Source organism: Poecile atricapillus, chromosome 2 (genome assembly GCF_030490865.1).
Source record: "Poecile atricapillus isolate bPoeAtr1 chromosome 2, bPoeAtr1.hap1, whole genome shotgun sequence".
Taxonomy (NCBI): domain Eukaryota; kingdom Metazoa; phylum Chordata; class Aves; order Passeriformes; family Paridae; genus Poecile; species Poecile atricapillus.
The window spans coordinates 44,062,397-44,079,821 of record NC_081250.1 but is presented as its reverse complement, the minus strand read 5'-3'; the positions used below and the strand labels follow the sequence as shown (position 1 = coordinate 44,079,821).

The window sequence follows — 17,425 nt, the reverse complement described above, 5'->3', positions numbered from 1 at the left end:
CAGCAGCAGGGAACATTCACAGGAGAGGACAGCGGCCTCCTCAGCACTGAGAAGAGCTGACAGAAGTCATTAAATGGTGTCAACACCTCCTGCAAGAAAGAGGGATCTTTCTCATGTTGGAAAATACTGGTGAAGACAGGTGCCCTGGAACTGAGAGAAGCTTAATAGCTATGAACATTAAGAGATTCCAACATCATCAACATTCAGACCAAGACTGTTCCTCAGAACTGCCTTTCATTTCTGAAACAAATTTTCCTGAAAGAAGAGCTAGTCAAGTCAATAGTCAAGTCTATATACACTGCAGCCCACTCACCCTACAGCTCTGTAAACTACAAGGAAAAAGGACCTTCCTTTTTCCTGTAGGAGCCCTTTCTTTGACAATGTGCAGTAAGCACTCTCTGTCTTATCCTGTCTCCAGTTCATTCATCTCCACCTCAGAGGCTAGAGGATTTATATCTGATTCCCTGTCAGTCACATACATGCTCAGCAGTGACTTTGAAACTAATGGTCCCAGTCATAAAAGCCCCAAGGGCAAGAAAAGATGCACTGCAGTGTGCATAGCTGAGGCCCAGGGTTCTGTAACTCTTGTAGATGATCTCTCCCATACAGGATTGCTCTGCATAGGAAAAATAAAACAAAACAAAACAAAACAAAACAAAAATAACAACAACAACAACAACAACAACAACAACAACAACAACAACAACAACAATAATAATAATAATAATAATAATAATAATAATAATAATAATAATAATAAAGAGCTGTTACTGCCCACTCCTAATAAGCTGTAAACACTACTCCATTCCTGCACATCCTCCTTGTTTGCTCCTGGGAATCAACCTTGGAGGATCCTACTTCCCTAAGCACCTACTGCCCTTTCTCCAGCACAAGCTTCATCCTTAATAACTTTCAGGGCACCTCTGTGCAGTACAGACTGTAATGTGATTAACTTTATGCTTCACAACCTTAGCATTAAGAAGTAGGTCCCGGGGCAGGGATTTAAAGTGAGGCTTTCAGGCATGTACAGAACCTTGATCAGAAAAACAGTTCTTCCTTCCTGAAATGGCACAACAAAACAGCTTTGAACTAGGTGAAATGGCCAGGTTCCCTAAGGAAAAAATATTGTCAAACCCCAGCACTGTTGAACTGAACAACAAAAAATGGAAGATAATTGATCCATTCTACTTCCAAGACAAGGCTGAAAGTCTGCAGGACGTTAAGCCACTTTTTTCCTCTCCCTATGCTTTAAGGCAAAACTAAATCTGTCTATACAAACACAAGTGTTCTGCCCTGCAAGCATGCAGTTATTAATTTATCAGGTTCTCTCCTCATCTGTTATCTTTACTTTCCTCTCTTTGACATCTTCATTGTGGTGTTTGTATGTTAATTGTCAACGCCCTCAGCATTGAGAAGATGCAATAGCATAATAAATTTGTAGCCTCTACAGGAGCCAGTGAAGTCTAATGCTTTAGAAGATAATGCAAAGTTATCATCCTTCCTATGCAATTCTAACTTAAGCGAGCAGTGCCTTTTCCAAATGCATAAAGAATGAGAAACTTTGTGTTAGAAAACTGAGTATCCCCACAGGCTGCATGGGAAGTCCAGCAGCAACAAAGCCATGGGTTTTACAGAATGGATTTATAATGTGGCAAGAAGTTATGCTGCTTTTCACAGTTTACACCAAAGTACTGTCACTAATACTGGTTCACTCTGAAAGTCACAATAAAATGCAATGTGAAATCTTCTATGAGTGCACAAAAATTTCAAACTCTTTTATGGTCTACTGCAATGACTCATAACACCTGATTACATTGGTCATCAACTTATTTTAGACCAATATTCCTCAGGGATGAGCAGGAATTGCTAGTTCGTTTTCTAGCAATGAGGAAGGTCCATGGGATTAAAACCTCATGAGATATTGTTTTTTGTGTGGTCTGAACATGTCCCTCTAAGCAGTATTTTAGGTTTCATGCAGAGCTAGCTTTACTCTGCCACAGCACATACATTTCTACTGATGATGGCAGCGCCTGGAAAGATATTTACATATTGCTGCAGTAGAGAGTTAGGAACAACAGTCTAATGAATACAGAATAGGCACACAATAAATCCAATCAGCACAAGTGTTTCAATGGGTGTGTGAAATACACCTAAAGGTTGCAAATAAACCTGCAATAAGAAATGGATGTATTTATTATGAATATACTTACCTTATTATGAGGAATATACAGCCATCTCTCTACCCATCCACACTCTTTAGCTTCCTTCCACACGCCTTCTTTTTATTCCCCTCTTCCTTATAACTTGGTCTTAGAAAGCACTGAATATTACTTATTAATTCTGAGGCAAAATATTTATGATTTGTATAGTATTACATAGTTTTGAAACAAAGTTTACTCCCTAAAATTCAATGGAAAGGGATCAGATTTTCCAAACTGTCTTGGCAGTCTGTATTAGAGAGACGTGCCTCGTGTACTTTTTCAATCCACCTGCTGAAGTTTCCTGCTCTAGCCACCAGGAAAAAAGCAGGTTAATCTGCTTAGGTATTTAGGAAAATTCACTGAGTGCCAAAACCAGTTATAAAGCATTTTCTGATATGGAAAACCTGGCCCCAGAAATCCTTGGCCCTGGTATGACCAGGAGCCTGGTCTTGAGCAAAAGGAGTAGTTCAGTAATGGGAAAGTTGGCCAGGCTACACTGCACTATTCCTTCAAACCCTGAAGTGGCAGTTCATCCTGGGCACTTGTGATGCACATTATGAGATTCACACCAGCCAGAGTGGAGGCCTAGCACCCCAACCTCAAGGAAATATGACCTCAGTGTTGTGGTTCCCTTGCCTTCTCTTACTGAAGAGCTGTGACCTGCTATAAAATTTTTCTCCTCATTTCCAGAGACTTTTGTGAACCCACTTGAGGGATGGCTTTAAGTTACCAGAGCAAGGGTATTTTTCCTGCTAAGGTCACTTTGCAAATATCTTGTGTAGAACATAAAACAAACATCCTCTTATCCAAAAATAATATGGGGAATAAAATCACATGAAAGGAGACTTTGGCTTTTCCCAGACTCGGGAGCTCATTCTGCCCTTGAGGTTTCAGACATTAGAGGATACACATAGTTTAAACCAATAATGTACCACAAAACAATACATTCATACCAATTATGTACAGGGCCTTGATTTGTCAAGGAAGGTTTTGAAGATGCCTGTCTTCAAATGAAGGCCAAATGGATGCACTGCTTCTAGAAGCAAAGACTTTCTTCAAAAAGCTAACTTGGGTGATGTTTCACACCAAGGTTTTTCACAGGTGGAGTTCTGAAGTCTTTGAGTCGAGTGTGCTTAAGTTTTGGTATATGTTCAAGTTCATTGGAGAGTATCTGTAGATCCACAGACGGCATCCATATATTTTCTATTTAGAGAAGGTACACGGATAATACCCATCAGATGCTGCTGAATTAGATGACACTTTGGTGTATTTCTTCCAAACTGTCCCCACTGCCTGCAATGAGCCTGGTTTTATTAGTCAATTATTTACACAGCCTGCAGTGAACTACAATGGACACAACTGAGCAATGAAAGCTGCCAAAACATCCACAGTTAGGTCTTTCTTGCTCAAAAATAATGGAATATAGCATGCCAAGGGGTGGCTGAAGGGAGAAAAGTTCAAAGGCGTTGCAAGTAGTCAGTGACACTTTTAACACATAAAAATTTCAGCATCCAAACACAGGGGTCTAAATATTGCTTTGGTACTGACACAGTGGTACAAATCCTTGTGCAGGGCAGTTCACACAGGGGGAATATCAGGTTACAATGTAACAGAGCATCTAACAGCAATTTTTCTGTCTTTCCTGCAGGAACACTGTCACAGGCACTGGATAATTCATGGACATGAGACACCAGTGTGCATGTCAACATGTAAATTTTCTTATTTCAAATTATTGGAACACAGTTCAATGGCGATTCAAGCCCATGGCTAGTGGCTGCTGTAGGACCAGTCTGCCTGGGGCTCACAACCCAATTTGCATATTTAACTGTCTTTGCTGAATTAGGCCTTGATTGCAATATTGTCAAAAACCATAATAATGTTTCTTAGGCACAGTCAGGAAGAAAAGAAGGCTTTAAGGAATGAAATAAATGTTTGACAGGATATTTTTGTTTTATACTGCAACACATCAAAGCAAACTGGGAATATGAAGGCTGGGAATAAAATCCCAATCCTACTATGTCCATGAGAGTTTTGCCATTAAACTCAATAGGACCGATATTTCACAGTTGCTAGGCCTCCACATCAGCCATTTCTTCTTCCACTTGACACTGGGTCTCAAAACACACACATGAACTTGCACAGGCTGCTAAGTCTTTGTTCCTTAAGTTTCATTTCTGTTAGAGATGGATGAATAGACTTTTGAAAGGGAAAACAGAGGAAAGTCACATTTGTACCCCTGCCTACTCACCCTCCCTCTAAAACATCTCTCTCAGGGCTTGAGGCAAACAGTACTGAATCTGAAACAGATTAGACAGATATGGTGTCATACAGTGGGGACCACTTCAGGTCAAAAACACAAATAATTCACAATGTAAGATGGAAGTAATACTGTGGGTTTATATCAGATTATTGTTTTAACAAGGTGGTAAGGAATTTTAAAACCAAATCCTTGCAGCATTTTCAAATTTGGCTAAGCACACGTATTTACATGTATTTACCTAATATCTCTTGGTTTTCTAGCATACTAATCGTGGACATTGTTACCAGAATGTCACACAACTGGTGTGTGAATGCTTGATGAATATAAACACTGTGAAGAATCCGTGCTCATTAATTTTGAAAAATCTACAGGGTTCTAGTGCAAATAGCACCAGTATAAGTATAAAATTAAAGGTGCTTAATGCCAAGAATGTACTCAGACTATCAAATGATATGTGCAGAGGCATGAATCGCTTGTTTGCAAATAGAAAGAGCAAATATAATAATGTAACTGCCTGTTGGCTTTTTATCCCAAATTCAATGTCAAGGACCTAAACCATGACTGGAAATTCTGAAGCTCCAGGCTTATTCCACATCTTTCTGTGTTTCAGCAAATCTGCAAGAAAAGTGGGGAACTTTACACAATATGTTAGTTGTTTGTGTTGCTATGTCCTGAATTTATATCTGCTCTTGGCAAAACAAGGCAGAAGATCCCCATCCCACAGATGTACCTCAAACTTGTTAAAGAGTTCACACTATCTGTGAAATCATACCAAACTATAATGTCTTCAAGGGCACAAATGTTCATGGAACCAGCAAATTTAAAATAAATACTGCAAGCTATTCATGGGAACAATCTCAGTTCTGGAACAGCAAGAGCCATCCAATTCACAGAGTTTTGCTTATTCAGGCAGTAAGCAGGAACCCTCCCTCTTGAGTGCATGTGTGCAGCTGAAATCTCACTAAAGGGCACATCAAGGACACTGGAGCCAACATCTGATAAGAAAATGTATATTCTATTTAGTTTATTTATAAGGTGCATTGGTTTGCTTTTAAAGTCCTCTTTTAAAAGGTCTGTTTTCCAGGACAGGATTGCAAAATAGAAGGCTGCAGCTTTTTTCAAGAAGGCAGTTTTTGCTGAGAAACTGAAGCAACAACCTTTAATTGAATTCTGGGAAAAAGAAGTGTTGAGGGACTGCTTGCTGTGAGCTGCCTGATGGGCAGGCTGTTACCAAGCCACGTGACTCTCAAATACAAATGCCTCAGCCCAGTGAGTATCCCAAAAAAGCTTTGTACATGATACACTGCATAGCCAGAGGCTGTTTACCTTTCTAATTTTTAAGCAAACCAGATGGAATCTGTTGCTGGATAACCACTCCCTGCTGCTGTCTGTGCTCAAGCTAATACCTGCCAATCTAATAGAGCACAACAAAAATGCTGTTTTGTTTTCTTTCTGTGAGTCCTTGTGAATGATAGGAAGACACTCTCTGCTGATGTGTATCAAGTGATCCCCAGTACCTTTAAGCCCATGTCAGCTGCACATTTCTAGCGCAGGGATTAATTATACATGACTTGTGCAAGCTGAGAGCTCTCTGTGGAAGCAGGCAGGCTCATTTGCACTAAGGACACAGTAACTAGTGGTCACAGGAACACAGGGTTTGATGGGAGCTTTTGAAATCATCTAGATGACCTCTGTCTCCCCTGAGAGATGGGTTTTTTTCCACTCAGTGCTTCAGTGGCAGACTTAAATCCTCCTGACTAGCCTGTTCTAGGGTTTCAATACCCTAACCCGATAAAGTATTTTTGCCTGATGCCTAATGTCAAGCTACCTGCTCTACAAATCCATTTCTTCATGTCTCATCTACTACTGTGGGCAGAGAACAGGTTATTCCTCTGCATCTGGCAGCAGTCTTTCTTGTACTGTTACCATGCCTCTTTACCTGCTCTAAATGAGCCATGTGTAATTGGATAAATGAGCCATCAGCGCATACCCTCTTATTAATAACATGTAATTATTCACAGACAGCACTTGGCAATAGAAAGAAAAGCTGGTGGGTGTGGGCTCCTACCAGGGGCAAGAGGCATTAGAAGGTGATGCTGCTCAACACCTTAAAGAGGTATTTAGGACTGGGTCTTCTCTAATACAGGATTTTTTACAATAATTGTATTAGAATTTACAATTTACAAATTCTAATACAATTATTTTACAAATAATTATGAAAAGAGGGATGAACCCCTGGACTTGCTTCAGACTGGAATGGAGTGCAGGCCCTTTCTACAGGGTAAACTTCACTGCAGACACTTGACTGAGAGGCAGCCAGGCTGCCCGTTAACACTGGGCAAGGCGAGCTGCACCCACAGCAAGCGGATACAGGACTTGTGACAGCCTGTGCTATAAGGCACAGCCACTCACAGCCGTTTTTGCTCATTTTACTACAGAGAGTGGTACAAACTTGCAAACAGGAAAACTCTTTCTATTGATATTACTGGGCATCATGCCAGGCTTCCGAGATGAAAGAGTGATACTTGGGAACACACTAAGCGATAATGACATGAAGAAGCACTCAGATGGCCGATTATTTCAGATGCTGTGGTGACAGGTCCTCACACATACTGTAATGCTGTAAGTAAACAAGAAATAAAAGTCCTTGCATTTTTTCAGGAAAATAAATGCCTGAGGAAGAAAGTCCCATACAGAGGTTGTGCACCAAGAGCTTCACCAGTTACCTGTCCCCACATATTTCTGTAGCTGATACGCAACTTGGAAGCCCTGAGTGAACAGTGCACGCATGGCAAATTATAATGTGCATGTTTTATTACAGGAAATGCAAACATATTGTGGCTCATGCTGTAGGGCTTAAATCATCACATTAGGTCTTTATAAAAAATGGAGATCGCTCAGCCTCATGGGAAAGACATTTGCATCTTCATCATTACAGAGTCAACAAACTTCATCCATAAAGATGTGCCTAGAACAAATGGCAGCAAATTGTGGACACATGTTTTGCTTTAATTGGTCCTCATCAACTCAATCTAGCTAGTGACTTCAAAAAGCTCTTACTAAGAAACGTCTCCAAATTTTTTGTTTCAATCTTTTTATGTTTTTTTTTTCTTTTAATGTCTTAAGAGATTTCAGATTAAATAGAATCTTTGAAGATACAGTATGAAAGCGCTACTTCTTTACAGTTTTACATCACGTGTTTAATTACTTATTCATAAATTATGAATGCCTAGAGGTAAAGTAGCATTGCCCGGAGCCCCTGTCCTAGGCCAAGTGTAGTGCTACAATTTTCACAAACTCTACCTCTTGACAGCTGGGATCAGATTCAAGCCAGCTACAACTCTATTCAAAAGAGCAGCTGTTGCTAATGCCATTTTCACATGCTATTCTTGATCAGCATGAATGGATGGAATGTGCTCTTTTTGGAAAGCACAGTGAAATAATATGGATGGCAACCGAATGCTTACATAACTCATGTGAAATTCACCAAAAACCCCACACATCAGCTACAATCAAAATCTTATTTAGATATGGGTCTGATTTTTAAAAATACAGCTAACAAATCCCACTGTTTGACAATCAAACCAATATCAATATAAGTCTTTTCTTCCAGCCCCAAAGCCAAGAAGCTCTCTAGAGTACAGAGTCATACTGTCTCAGAACTGCACAAACACAGCTGAACACAGCAGAAACGAACAGAGGAGGAAAAGAATCCACAGATGAGTGTAGCCACTACTGGCCCAGCAGCACAGCTGGGATTCAAGCAAAATGTAGCAAGTGTCATAACAACAAACCAATTTGGAGGTGAAGCTGCTTCTTCCCATGTTTCTATGCCACAGGCACATCCACAAGCACACACACACACAGAGCTCTCGTCTCTCCAGCTGATCACTGTTACTACAAAATCCACCAACACTTTGTTTCAGCTGTCCCAGGTTTTCTATGTTTATGCATGCCCTATATTCACATTTGCAAGAACGCATAGATAGGGCACTTGTCTCTAGAGCCCTGAACCTCAACCACTCACTCATGCCACAGCAGACAAGAAGAAAACACTGCCACGTTATCGAGGCAGCACCACAGACCCACTTGTTGCAGCTGCAGATAAGGAAGGCAGGCAGGTGGAAGACATTGGTGAATCAGCCCAAAGCAGAATATCCTCTTTTGATATTTTCTCTGAAAGTTTGCTTTCTCTTCAGCTGGATAGCAGCAGCAATTTTCCTCTTCTGTCCACATGAAACAAATAAGACCATGCTGCAGGCCCTTCTTATACCATAAAGAACAGTTACAGGAAACACATTAAAGTAATTTCCTCTTCCTTGGACAGAATGCACTCTCCTGGAGTTTGTTTTTAGCACTGTGATGTAACTGGGGAAAAAGTGAGCTTAGGTAACACACCTCAGTGCATCTAAAAGAAAGTTGATATAATAGAAATTAAGTAGCTTGCCATAGACTTTTTATAAACAAACCAGTGAAAAAATACATTCCAGATGCCCAAAATATACCTCTTATATAGCTATAGTTGCTGCTGTATTTGTAAAACTACATTTATTACAGGTTTTTGCACTCAGAGAAATAAAGCCGTTTTTTTTACCTGTCACTAGAAGTAATAAGTTCAAAATCCATCTTTTCAAATTTCATCACAGAATTGACAATATTGTTACATAGTCATACTATATATATGTGTGTGTATATACATATATACTGTTTTCTTGGTTTTTCCCTCCTATATTCAGTGTTCCTTGATTTGCCACCTATCTCTTCAATATACGACCCTGAAAAATACAGCTTAAAGCAGCAGGGATAACAAAGGGAAATTCTGCCAAGCAGGGAAGCATGGTATTAAAAAAAAATAGGATATTTACAGAAAGACTCAACTCTGTGATAAGCTGGATGAACAGCATAACTTCCTTCTTTTCCCTACATGTTGGTAGAAATGTATTTATACAGCTCTGCTTCATACTTTCTTTACAATGAACCTAATGTTGGTCCTAAAACCAAGTTATTTTTAGAATTAAATCACATTTCAACATAGCAAAATGCAGCAAAGTATTATGGGTCCTTAGCTACAGTAAAAATACCACAGGCCCCACTGCTCTCCATAGGTTTCTGGTTGAAATTCTACTTGAGGAGCTCCTCCCACACTGCCCTCCAGCCAGGCACCAAATCTCTGGGAGCCAAAATTGTGCTGCTGAGGAGGTCATGTAGGCACATCTGGATTAGCTTTATGCTCAAGCAAAATAACCTTGGGTGTACCTCTGGAGCCTCCCCTCTAATATCATAAGGACAAACCTGTTTCCCCTGTGTCATAGGAGAAAATGTAAATAGGAATAAGAACACCAACCAATCTAGAGAAGCAAAAGAAACCTCTCAATCTATACCCTGATGATCATGAGTAAAGCAAAGATATGATAGTAAACAGATTTCTGTAACAGCCCACAAAATATTCCTTAGATTTAATTTTCACACATCCAATAAAAAAGACAATCCTTCCATTGCTCATTCCAAGCATACTAAGCATGATTTCCTGGTTTTCCTCTTGCTTTGGCCAGAATAAGAGAAATCCATACAAAATTGTCTATGAAAATATCTATACTGGGGGGAGACATTCTGCCAAACTGAAGTGACAACAGTAAAAAACTGGGGTGTTTTTCATTTTTACTGGAAAATAGCAATTTACCTTGCAAAACATAATAGAAAATGGTTAGACTTACATTTTATCTAGTCCTGCTTTATTTAATCTCTACAATTTTAAAGAAAAGTCATTGCTTATGATCCTTGCACTGCAAATTTTCAGTTTACAAAAAAGCCCCAATAGTGTCAATACTGTTTTACACCTAAAACCCTCCCTTACTTCCATGAACAGGGCAGCCAGCCTCTATCTACACAGTCTAAATTCCACCTGATGTTTTTGATGGACTTTCATATTGGATGGACTCTTCTGAAAGCCAAAACATAGAAAAAAATAAACTTGTCATCTCAGGAAGTGACACAGAATTTAGCTCTGTGTAAGCCTAGACTTTTCGTCACTCACACACCTTTTATTGAGTGGTGACCACCAGAAATGTCAAGTGGGATGGATCCCTTTTCCAAAAATGTTGCACTATTTCTTCCAGCCACCATCCTCTGTATCTACATCTCGTTTTTCTGAGGGTGATAGTTGCCTCAGCTGCAAGGCACAGCAAATCAATCAAACTCTGCAGAATCAGCTGATCCTTCAATTAATTTTCTAATACATCTTTAGATACCTCAGACAACAGAGTAATTTACCTTCCATATGGCTCTTCCTTGTACCTGAAGCAAGACCCATGGTTAAGGACTTCCCTGAACTGTGCCCTGTATAAATATTACTATCTTACATAAGGATTTGAATAGTTGCTTTCTTATAGCATAAAAAATAATATTTACTTACTAAACAGTTGGCAATAGAGGACCTGTAAGCTTCTCTTCATGGTATCATGTGGTCCTGCTGGTCTGCCAGTTTATTCATGATTCTGTCAAAAAAAAAGTCAAGAGAAGGAGAAAATTAGGTATGAAAAATATAGGCTGCCTGGTTACACCTGTTCATTACAGTGTCAGACGAAGCTTCACATGAAAATTGTATTGATAAGCACTGGGACATTGCCTAACTGTTCTTTGCTTGCTTTAGCCATGCTCTCCAACATCTTTTCAGGGAAGGTTAGAGTTATGGCCAAACAGGGAAAAATTTCTCAAGAGAAATAAACACATTGAAAATTCCTTTCATGTCATGCTTATGGCTTGATAAAATTAATTTTATGGGAGTCTTTTTAGTTTGGAGGAAGGGTCCTCAGTGGAGAAGCAAACACAAGATGCAGACACAACCAGGGAGCTGTGCTGGGCACATGGAGCTGTAGTTTTCTGCCTCAGCCTCCCCTTTTCACATCTCTCAAGAAGTACAATATGGAGAAAGCCCACTCCCTCCTTTCCCAATGGAAATTTCAGTGGTGCCAAAGTGGAGGAGATCCCAAACTCTGCTGAAATAGTAGCACAGAGGACAGATATGTCCTGGAATTTTTAGCTTCATTTTAGTCAGCTGTTGTAGGTCATATTTCTTCCTGATATACCCCACCAGCTACTTGGGCTGGAAAACCTTCTCTTCGTCTCTATACACTTTCTGTTTCTTCTAAACTGAACTGTCTTGGTGCAGAAGGGACCTCATAATTCTTGTGCCTGCTGTCTGAAAATGTGATGTGGCAAAAATATGTGACCACCCCACCTCCCTGGTAGTTGCTCCCCTTTGCCCACTTGGGGAGCAACTAATAATATTTTATGTGTCCTCAGATGGTATTTTAAAACACTTGGCATGGATATTTTTTCACCTCGGTTTAAAAGATACTATGAAAAAATAAATCCCAATCATGCTGATATTAATTATTCACATTGTGAGGAAAATAAATGCATAAATCAGAAGTGAAAAGCAAATGCAGTCCCAGAGCACTGCTGGGAGGAATGTCTCACCAAGTACCCAAACACAAAATTTAAGTTCTTCTTTTTTTCCAGAAAAAAGAATTTGCTAAACATTCAAAACTAACAGTGAAAATCAGGACATTGAGATCACCTCCTTGAAAGGCCCTTGGTCAACATTAAAAAGCATGTAGTATCCTCTAGCTTTCAGTTCAGCACATTTTCATCTTCTGAACTCCAAGGGACATTTCTGAGTCATTTTAACATGCATATAAATCTTTCAGGGCTTATTTAAAATGCAATCTTGAAGACATAAGATAAACAAGTCAAACTAATGATTAACACCTTTGAACTGCATAAATGCTGCAGATCTTGTAAAAACAGAGCTATATTTGACTTTTATGTGGAAAACTCAAAAGGATCGTGACTTTTCTTGCCCGTAACAAAAGATGTTTGGGTTTTGTTAAGTTATTCCACATGGAAATTCATGCACACAAATGCTGTGTGTTTGGATTCCCCCACACTTTCCATTTAAAACTGGACCTTAAAAACATATCTGTAACCTGCAGAAATGTCAGTATTTGCAAGGCATTTTCTCCTAAATGGAAGCAATTACCGGTGAATTAACCTACCATTTTTAATCAGAATCGGCACTAGATTCATATTACAGTTTTATCACAGAACCTTGCTGAAGGACTTCTGTTCACCCCTTTTCCCCTACAGTTTACCAAACAATGAAACAGGTGTAGTAAAAAAATTGTCTTTATGTATAAACAGTTATCATATAATCTATTACAGCACTCTTCAAAGATGCATATACAAAAGGTCTGTGTTTAGCAGCCACTAAGATATTAATAAAAATCTATGCAGGAAAATACAAGAACTATATACCCAAGCACTCTTACAAAGTACAAATAAATTAAATTTGTATCAGAACAGGAATTACAAGCACTGACCCATGTGAAGTCACAAAAATACAGTGGAAAAAAGGGACAATCTGAAATTGCAACCCTAAATCCACATTATTGACTGTATAATTTAAACTATGCTTGGCAATGTTGACGTGATGCAGTTCTTGACTGTGAACCACAATTTTTTTGTATTTCTCTTCCACCTCCATATTAATGCTATGCATAAAAAATAATGGTATTTGCTCATAAATTCTGGTATTGTTGTTAAAATAAATTGAATGCTTTTGTAAATATATATATATATATATATTTAGACCAGAAATTCACCCTGTGCTAAGGAATATGAACTAGTGTGCATATAGGCAAAGAAACAAAGGTTATCACTGGAAAACTTTACTATGTTCTTTTGTTGATCTCAGTTAGATTTATCCTTTTGACCACATGGCAATAAAATTATATATAGAGAACTCAGTGAACATACATAAATGAAATGTTGCCATAAATTTACATTGTCTCAATTTTTTCAAAGTCCTTAGTGTGACTTGGGCTTTGTTAAATAGAGCATTTCAGTTGGAAGGGACACACAATGATCATCTAGTTCAACTAATTTAAATTTAAACATGTGTGTAAAATTCTGCAATTAAACTTCCCACAGTTTTTAATACCTTATTTCTTGTTGTGGTTGTTTGACCCACTAAACCACTACACTTGTGTAGAGGAAATGTGCGTGAAACAAGGATTTGTTTTATTGTGAGTCAAGAGACATCTAGTAAGATTTATTTGTATAACTTTGGAATCCCAGGAGCTTGAGTGATGGCTTTCCAAAGGCAGAGACTGCTTGCAATGGCTATCAAGGATGCACAAAGTTGAATTCATAGAATTCACAGTGACTAGGTTGGAAGGGACCTTCAAGATCAGAATCCAACCCATGCCCCAATACCTCAACTAAACCATGGCACTGATTGTCACATCCAGTCTGTTTTTAAACACACCCAGGAATGGTGACTCCACCACCTCCCCAGGCAGGCCACTCCAGTACTTTATCACTCTTTCCATAAAAAACTTTTTTTCCTAATATCCAACATGTATTTCCCTAGCAGCTCGAGACCGTGGTCTCTCATTCTGTCAGTTGTTGCCCGGAGAAAGAGATCAACCCCACCTGACTACAGCCACCTTTCAGGGAGTTGTAGAGAGTGATAAGGTCACCTCTGAGTCTCATTTTCTCCAGACTGAACAACCCCAGTTCCCTCAGCTGTTCCTCACAGGGCTTGTGTTCCAAGCCCCTCACCGGCCTCGTTGCCTCCTCTGGACACGCTCAAGTGTCTCAATGTCGTTCCTAAACTGAGGGGCCCAGAACTGGACACAGCACTCAGGGTGCAGTCTCACCAGTGCTGAGTACAGGGGAAGAATGACCTCCCAGCTCCTGCTGGCCACACTACTCCTGATACAGGCCAGAATGCCACAGCAGGGCACACTGCTGGCTCATGTTCAGCTGGCTGTCACCAGTACCCCCTGGTCCCCTTCTGCCTGGGCACTGTCCAGCCACACTGTCCCCAGCCTATAACACTGCAGGGGGTTATTGCAGGACTCAGCACCTGGACTCATTAAACTCCACCCTATTGGATTTTGCCCACCTATCCAGCCAGCCCACCAAGTCCCTGAATCAAGGCCTGACATAAGAACAGAGGAACCACTGCTGCACCCACCCCGGTGAAAGCTCCAGCAAGCCTATTACCCTGACTTAAACATGAGCTGCCAGCAGGACAGCGGGGAAATAATTTGTGAAACAACCTCAGTGCAAGGTAATCTTTACACCCTAGCAGAGACTGCTCTATCTCCAGCAAGCCTGAGTGGAATAAATTACCTAAGGTGCCATACTTTTTTAACTTGAAAATAATTACTCCTTATCTCCTCCACATCGTATCATTTCAGTCTTTCATTAGATCATTTAGAATCTCTTTTTCAAGCTGAGGAATTCCTGTCTTTTTTCTTTCTTCATAAAGAAGATACACCTTATGTGTGATAATTTCCATGCTTTAAGCTGAGCTTATCCATTCCAGTTCAGATCTCAGGAGCAGGGAACAAAATTGTATGCAGCCACCAAAATTTGGGTGTGTACTGGAGTTTCATACTGCACAGCGATATTTCCTGTTTCTTCTCTAGTCTCTTCTCAGTTGTGCCTACAAGTCTCTTTGTCTTTGTCACTGCTCCTGAGCTCTACTCCATTGTTTTATAGAGCTAAGTAACAATAACTCCTCTGAAGCCTTTCCTCAGGTATTTAAAGTTAGGACTGATTTTCTCCTGTGGATGTGACTTTGCAATTATCATCTGCCACTTTTATCACACAATCATTTACTGCCTTGACTTCTCTGAGACGTGGCAATGAAGGCTGAATTGCTCTTGTTATTATTATTATATTACAAATATATTCCTATCATATATAAGGACTTCAGAAGTTGCCACAGTTTCTACAATAATACCTTCCAATCATGGAAATTCTTCTGTACCTCTAAGAAGACAAGCAAAATCTCATGGTCAGACATTTGAATAGCTGCAGAGGGAATCTCCTTTCTGAGTATCAATGCACGTCCAACCATCACAATACTCTTCTCAGGGCCCTGTAGGTACATTTATCTACCACAACCAAGGAAGGTTACAGATTGAGTGGCTGCTAGGTGACAGTGCTCTAGTTCACCAGCCCATGTTCTCTTAGGTATTTGAGTATGTAATTTTAGGCATAAAATTTGAGTATGTAATTTTAGGGACTAATAGATCAGCAAAGTTGGGCATATACAGATGGAAAATGCAGATGCACAGCCAGTTTCTGACTTTGGGCAGTTTAATTTAAAACCAGAGTATCGCCACCTGTTTTAAATACACAAACTGTCACAAGAAAAAAAATATGAAGAATGAGCAGAAACAGAGGTGTTCTTGGAAAAAAATTAGTTGGAAAATGTGTGCTAAACTTCAATAATCCAAAATCCAATGTCAGTCTCTGAGTTTTGTATCTATTTTATACTCCTCACTCATTCCTCCAACACTTCCCTGAGGTTTTTTGGGAGTAGACTTCTCCAAAATATTAATTTTGAAACATACTGAGCTTTAGTGTTTGAGAAGCCATTCTGAGTATTTGAGGGAATTATCTGATACAAATATATCTGATTGCTGAGGTTTCTTTTTTTTAAGTATTCTAAAGTTAATTTCCTAGATTTTGGTCTCCAAGTGAAAGGGCATATTCCCAATTGCTCTCAACTCCCTCTGGAAACCAAGAAATAAAGATGTAATTATGACTTTCATTTCAGTTCTGTATTGCAGTTCATATTGGTGTACCTACTGACATACTTTCAAACAAAGCAATAAAGTTAGTGCAACTTTGTAGTTAAATCAATTTCAAGTTTGAAATATTCATCTTCCACAGTTAAATTAGACAAAATTTGTATCCAGAAAAGGTGTCACATGCCTAGCCACAGACACCTGTGTTTAAAAACACTGTTTAAGTACTTTGTGTCTGAAATGGACTTACATGTTTTGCATTTTTTTGTACACAATATTTCACATACAGTTTATCTTACCAAGATGATGAATAGATGTGTGAAATCCCTGTGGACAGCTAGCAATATTGTCTTTCACAGTAAGTGATCCCCTCAACATCTCAGTTAAATTAAAGAGGACAATGAAGACATAATGATGGATTGAAGACAAAAGAGTCCAAAAGAGCAGACAGCTCCCAGCTATTCATTATGTGTGATGGGAAAAAAATGCCAACCAGGCCTTAAATTAAAGAAATACAGGAGAAAGAACAGAAGATGCACATTGAGGCAAAGCTAAGTCAGTGTTAGCTTTGTAACTCTTTTCCGTTGTCTGTCAAATGGAAACCAAGAGACTAAAATAAAGAAGCTGAAGAATGGTAATGAAAAGAGGAGACAGGAAAAAGACATGCCACCCCCATCCATGAAGCTTATAAACCTTATTATATTATTTCTGACTGCCTTCTCTCCACTGTGGATCATTCTGTGAAGAAGAAAATGCTACATCACAGACAGTTTTCAACAATAATATTTCTTCAGAAAATGAAAGAGAAAAAGCAGACAGACTTAGAAGTACTTCCATCTCCAATCTTTTTGACTCTCCTATCAAGGAAACCCAGCCTTGATCCTTTCAGTATAATATTTCCCCAGGATGTTCAATGAACTTTGTGTAAGACATCAACAGCAGAGGCTCCTCACTTACAACTCAAGAAAGCTGAGACTACCCCCAGGAGTTACTCCCCCAGTGGAAATTCCACCACCATGGTCTTCATCCACTGCATCCCACAGTTAGTCACAGTGGGTGTTCCAGCGTGCTTCATAAAAGGAAGCAGGTGTCCTCTCCTTGACTACACAGGGCTCAAGCACAACTTTGTGTTTTCTGTGTGCTTGTGTCTTAATTTTATGGCCTGCTTCCACAATCCAGATGTTGTTTTGCAAAATTTATATCTCAAAAAGCTTCAGGGCATGCTAATAAAAAGATGATTAACTTGCAGCAATAATATTCCTCTGAGCAGGAATTCTCTGTTCTTGTTCAATATGTGCCACATTGTTTGCTATGATTTATTTCCCACTGCTTGGAACATGCAAACCACCACTACC

The 17,425-nt window shown here is 39.5% G+C and overlaps 1 protein-coding gene across 4 annotated transcripts in view; it reads right to left on the bottom strand.

Annotated features, from left to right (window-relative positions):
* Positions 1 to 17,425, bottom strand: part of TMEM108 (transmembrane protein 108) — a 165,222-nt gene that overhangs the window by 74,534 nt on the left and 73,263 nt on the right. For 2 of the 4 annotated variants that reach the window (XM_058833572.1, XM_058833571.1), the window contains one exon: positions 10,874 to 10,955. In XM_058833572.1, coding sequence (XP_058689555.1) covers positions 10,874 to 10,913 — 40 coding nt within the window. In that variant the 5' untranslated portion in view covers positions 10,914 to 10,955. Of the gene's footprint in view, positions 1 to 8,550; positions 8,645 to 10,873; positions 10,956 to 17,425 lie in introns of those variants that run through there. The other 2 variants (XM_058833570.1, XM_058833573.1) reach the window with 1 other exon arrangement.